We start from the raw sequence: 6,153 nt of genomic DNA, 5'->3' as shown, positions 1-6,153 counted from the left end.
ATCATCTTGGAAAAATATGAAGATGGTATTGAGAGTGATAAGCTTGATGTTAGCGAGAATAAGGTTGTGGAGGAGATTGGCGACAGTTATGATGTTGAGGAAGAAGAATATATTGAGAACAAAGAAGATGTTGAGCTAGTGAACACGGAAATGTTTACTAGCCTAGAAGTAGAAATTGAAAAGCAAGAAGTGGAAGAAGAGATTGGGATTCTACAGGGAAGTAATATTTCCTTAGCCATAGTTGCAACGTAACCGATTGCAGTCATTCACAGCTACGCAACCAAGTCTTGCTGACTTTTATGATGAGTTTATGAGTTATTCCTGACTGGTTTGCATTGTGGACTGCTGCTCATATACAATAGTCAATATTACATTGGTTTACAGTTGAATGTTTTTCAACCCAACCGCCAACATAAAAAAGTTTAGTTCAGAAGCACCAAGGGCCTTGAGGTGGAAGGTTGAATTCCAAGGAATGATAGCCACAAATCTGGAACGGGGTTGTCTTTTTGTTTTTATCCTGAAGGTGTTATTCCCAGGGTAAAGCTGATGTGAACTTGAGGTGGAGTTCTACTCAAGAAGAGGAGTTTGATGCAGATCATTCCCTGACGCATCAGCCTGATCAGTGGCCACATCAGTTTAGTCGTTTTGACACACCGGCTTTGTAGTTTTACATCTTAGTTTAGTTGTTTTTACATATTACTTTACATCTTAGGTAGTTTTGTTAGGTGAATGTTAGCTGTGAAAGGCTACCTATGTAAAGCCTTAGCACCTTCATTACAGAGAAGCTTTGTCGTTTTGAAATTTAAATCAGATTTGGGATGTTGTAGAGGGAGAAACTTTTGGCCGGGAATAGAATTTTCTACTGTTGTATTTTGGAAGAAAGGGAATTGCAGGCAAGTGTCCTTGCCTTTCTCTTGGATTTTAACCCTTTCACCTTGTTGCAAGCAAGGTTCTGTGTTGTAATTAAAGGTTTTTGCATCCCCTCGTATGAGCCGACTTCGGTTCATTCAAGAATTACAAAGAAAGAAGAAGATTCAACTGAAATGTTAAGAATTTCAATTGTATATGTGTTGAATTCTTCATTAGAATGCCCATCTATCTGTATTGGCCTATGGCACTCCTTGAAGCTTGGTTTGTGCCATACACTTCATCAAGACACCATTAGTCCATTACATCCATTGTGTTTCAAATTCCACCACCCTCAGAGTGATATCAAAGCTTCCATGCGACGCCACTTGCGTCAATTCCTGACCACCTCAATCGCGGCTTGTCTTGTTTTAAATAAAATGTCATTATTTCAACAAAAAAAGAAGAAGAAGTGGGATGTTCCCACAACTTTTATCAACATTGAAGAAAATATAACAATCATTTTTTTTTTGTCATTAAGCTGGGGTTGGGCAGACCGGTCCGCGAAATGCCTTATGCGATTGGCCCTAGCAGATCCCTTGTTTTTAAAAACCCTTCATTTTCACATTTTCATGGTTAAATCGATTTTGGAGCACTTGAACTTAATGTGCATAGTTCTTTCCATCTGGAAAGAACAGCACTTAGCAACCAAGGTTTTAACATGGAAACCAGAAATAATGGAAGTGACAAGAAGTTGGAAAAGGCTTTCTTTGTCACGGCTATCCACCACTTTCTTGCTATCCTATAGGCCCAGAGTTGTGTTACATAGAAGCCGCATGCTTAAAATATCCCACTATACAAAATGACAAAACTACCCAAGTACAAATCCATTAAAAATTCCCTTGTAATCGCCAGAACAGGATGATAAAGGCTAGCTTCGTCTTTTCACTTCAAAAAACATATCTAGAACAAAGAAAGCAAAGTCTTCGATCAGTAAGAAGGAAAAGGACCAATGATAGAGAAAATATCTCTCTCGCACCTTTCAAATTAAAATATCAACTACAAGCATAAATACACTAAAAATAAAGCTCTGAATACTCATCTTCTCTAAAACCAAGCTCAAACATGACCAATTCCACCAACTTATTGCACCCATCCCCACTACCAAAAACTCCCCAAACCCATCACCAATTCAGTCCAAACAAGCCAATTCCAAGGCAAATTTCTCTCTTGCTTGGATTTCTCTTAGTGGGTCTTACATACTTTCAAGATCTTCTTACTAACATGGCTATAATTTTAGTAAATTATCTATGTAACTGTTATTTTTTTGGTCTGTTCTTTTTCAGTCTGAGGAAGAAATTTGTTGGGGTTAGATGCTCCAATGGAAGGACAAGTAAGGAACCAAAAAGAGAGGATTATTATCAGTTGCTTGGAGTTTCTGCTGAATCCACAGCCCAAGAAATCAAGGAAGCCTATAGAAAATTGCAGAAGAAATACCATCCAGATATTGCTGGACAAAGGGTCAGTGTTTCCTCTTCTTTTCTTGGAAAATCTAGCTTGCTCTTTTCTGTTGATCTTTTTTTTTTTTTTTTTCATACTCTTTATTTCCATTCTTTTCTTTTTTTTCCAATTTTTTTATCCAATTTAATTTAATTTTAATTTGATATTTTTAAAATTTTGAAACTCTCCCACAAAGTCAGTGTTTGTCCTTCCATGACCGTGGAGAATCTCAGAAAAGCAGAATCATTTTCAAAGAAGGCAAACATAAAAAAAATGAGAAAAGAAATAAAAGGGTTTTTGGGTCATTTCAGGAAGAGTCAATGGGGTTTTGGGGTCACAGAAATTACAACATAATATGGTGTGAAAATCATTACTCCTACTAAAAAATTAATCTGTAGAAGAATCAATTAGAAATTTTATCATCTAAATAAGGGAGTGTGGATATCATTTCCATTTTTCACAATGACATATTAATTCATCAAATTCCCTAATATTTTCCCTCCCTACTTAGCTTCTTTACTAGTTTTACATAGACATTTGAATACATAATCCCCATTTTCCAGGGCCATGAACACAGTCTAATGCTGAACGAGGCATATCGTGTGTTGATGAGAGAAGATTTGAGAAGAAAATATGATATTTCCACTGGAGAAAAAGGGTTTGAAAGTCCATTCTCTGGTTACAGTTCATGGAATGGGCCCCTAAGATCCCAAGCTCTCTTTGTTGATGAAAATGCATGCATAGGTGATTTTCATGCCCTACACCATTATACTTCTAAAGCCAAGCTTAACCCAAAAGAAACAAAATAAAAGGTGACTGATATTATCTTCTCTTCTTTTGCTATATACACCTCTCTCTCTCTCTCTCTCTAAAGGTGACTGATATTATCTTCTCTTCTTTTGCTCTCTCTCTCTCTCTCTCTCTCTCTCTCTCTCTCTCTCTCTCACACACACACACACACACAACCAAAAGAAAATACATTGATTGCTCGTTTCAATCCTCAATTGCCGGGATCATCTAATGAGGGCAGTTAAAAAAAGAAAAAGGAAAAGCCAAGGTGAGTAAGTGCACTTATCAAAACATGACCCCACTATGTTTTGATAATGGGACTTTGTTTTGCATTTTTTTATTCAGCTGTTAAAGGCTATGACAATTCTCAAAGAACTCTCAACAGTCAATCAGAGAAAATGTGAAACAAAGTGAGTCTTCCCATTATCAAAAGTAGCCTTCTAATCTCAACTTATGATTGATTATGTAATGTGACAACTCGTAAAATTTACTCTTTGGCTGCGTTGGGATTGCCGGAATTGGGAATCGAAATCGGCATCGTATTCCGATTCCTATTCTTGTTCCCCAAATGGAAAATAAATAAATAAATAAATTAGTTAAGAAACTCTAATAAAAAATTGATTTCGACCGGGGCGGAATCAGAATTTTACCTCTTGATTCCGGCTTTTTTCATCTAACTCCACGCTTTGATTCCATTATTTCTTTGAGCCAAATGCTGGAATCAGAATAATATGCCGATTCCAATTCCTTATTCTAGCTATCCAAACACACCCTTTGAGTTTAAGTAGATCCACCGCAGGGTGTAGGGAATGTGTTCATCATGCTAGCAACACTTTCGCAATGGATGAAGCACTCGGACGTGCACGCGTCAAAGTCCAATTTGGAGATGATGATGAAAAAATTCAGGTACAAAGTTATATTGTAGACTTAACTTGGCTTGCTCAATGACATAGTACTACTGTATATTGCAAGTATAACTAGATTTCGAATACTGTTCGAAATAATTTACCAAAACTATTTAATTTTGGAAATGATAATGATATTTCCATTCCGCTTTTGTTTATATTCTCAAGAGAAAGGCATGTTCGAAATAATCAGAAGAGGGTGAAAATTCACCCAGTATTAGGAGGACTAAAGACCAATAGAAGTAGATGAAAATACTCAAGAGGGGATGGAAATATCATTTCCTTATTTTGCATAAATAAAGAAGTTTAGGGCATGTTTACCTAACATGAATTTCTTTTTCGATGATAATTAATGTGTATCCGAGTGGAGATGAGGGTGAAGCGGCTAAAAATAGGAAGCACAGAACAGGAAACTAGTGTACGAGTGATGAGAAGTGGCTAAAAATCGGGAAACAAAAAGCTCTACTCAAAATAAGACTGACTTTTTCCTTATCTTTAGCTTAACAAAAAACTTAAGACAAAATAAGATAGATTTTTAGCGTAACAAAAAAACTCTACTCAAAATAAGATCGACTTTTTCCTGATTTTTAGTGTTAATTGTGCCCTCTCACATCTCTCTCATTCTCCCACTCCCTTGCCCCTCTCTCACCATTTAAAGACACCAATTTAAAATTTTGGACTTTTGAGTCTAAAATTCTCATCTCCCAAAAATAAGAACACAATGAGAAAAATTATGTACGTGTGGGTGAATGACAGGTGTCTGTAGATTCGTGTCCAGTGAACTGCATCCATTGGGTGGATAAAGAAGAGGTAGAGTTGCTTGAGTACCTCATTCGTCCCCAACCAAAACAGGCATACGGTGTTTATGGAGGTGGGTGGGAAAGACCTTCTAACGTTTTCATGGCTGCTAAATCCTTCAACAAGCAATCAAAACAGCAGCAGCACCATCAACAACAAACTGGTAATAGCTCTTAATCTTCTATTTGCACATTCTAACTGTTTTTTAAGAGCTAAAATTTCTTAAGGACATGTTGGGTATCAGCAATGTGTCATTACATTAGGAGTGTAACTTGGGTCGTGCTCAATCTGAACGCGATGGGTTCAACCTGATTTTGGCTCAAGTTGGGTTGGGTTGGGTTAGGGTTGGAAAAAGCCATCCCAATTTAATTTCGGGTTGGGTTAGGGTTGAGGGCCTGACCCCGTCCCCTTAAATTTATCATAATTTTATTGATACCTGAACTTGACCCAGCTCGACCTGAAATCTAATATCCATTTTTTGTATGTTTTCTGGTTTTGGCCTAGGCCCACTCGAACCCAACCCGACTTGATTTGAAAAATCGGGTTACACAGGTTGGGTTAGGTTTGGCCCGATGTAACCCAGCCCAAGATGGAATTTATCTCAAATAATACCAAAAGAGATAGTACAGCAAATCTAAACTTTTTGGCTACTACTTAAGTACTTATGGACATTTTCAAGATATCTAAATATCTAATGCGCTCATGTTTCTTTTACCGTTTGCAGGGCATGCAACTGTAGAAGAAGAGACCACAGCCCAAGCCAAAGCGCGAACTACTGCAAGCTTTATGTTACAGATGGAGAAAATTTCCAGAATGTGGACATGGCTGAGAGAAATTTCTACCTCCAAGAGATGGTAATGAATAAGAGAATGTACTGGAGGGGAATGGCTTCAAGAATATTACAATCATGTTACTATACATGGAGACTTAAAAGAAAAAAGCAAGGCAAACAAAAGAGCAGACATAGCTTAGTGAATTCTACTTTCTGCTATCGATGTGCAGAACCGTGATGCATGAACCTAATTAGGTCGAGACAAGTCTATGAAAATGATGTGCAGTGGTGATAGGAACATAAAACCTGCGATGGATTATTAATTCCTATACATGTTTTCTGAAGTAATAGACTAGATTTTTAAATCCTAGACATGTCTTACGCTAAGCTATACTTATTCTCAACATTTGGAAATATACATATGTGCAAGAAGTTGAGTAATTCAGTGGAAGCATTGGTTTAGACATGTTTTTTTGATGTAAAGTGCACTCTGATATGAAGCATAGTTTTACACTTATCATACGTGAGAAGTTATTTTGATGA

General features: G+C 37.1%; 1 protein-coding gene across 1 annotated transcript; it reads left to right on the top strand.

Annotated features, from left to right (window-relative positions):
* Nucleotides 1-1,905: 1,905 nt before the first annotated feature.
* On the top strand, nt 1,906-6,127 carry LOC143854414 (chaperone protein dnaJ C76, chloroplastic-like). The gene is made up of 6 exons (XM_077364388.1): nt 1,906-2,063; nt 2,193-2,367; nt 2,910-3,090; nt 3,935-4,041; nt 4,797-5,001; nt 5,563-6,127. Exons 1-6 carry the CDS (start codon nt 1,972-1,974, stop codon nt 5,694-5,696), a joined length of 894 nt encoding a protein of 297 aa, XP_077220503.1. The 5' UTR covers nt 1,906-1,971; the 3' UTR covers nt 5,697-6,127.
* The last annotated feature ends 26 nt before the right edge of the window (nt 6,128-6,153 follow it).

The sequence above is a fragment of the Tasmannia lanceolata genome, unplaced genomic scaffold, assembly GCF_043159265.1.
Source record: "Tasmannia lanceolata isolate RefF3 unplaced genomic scaffold, GAP_Taslan_0.1 ptg000020l, whole genome shotgun sequence".
In the NCBI taxonomy this organism is placed as follows: Eukaryota; Viridiplantae; Streptophyta; class Magnoliopsida; order Canellales; family Winteraceae; genus Tasmannia; species Tasmannia lanceolata.
This window is presented reverse-complemented; position numbering and strand designations above follow the sequence as displayed.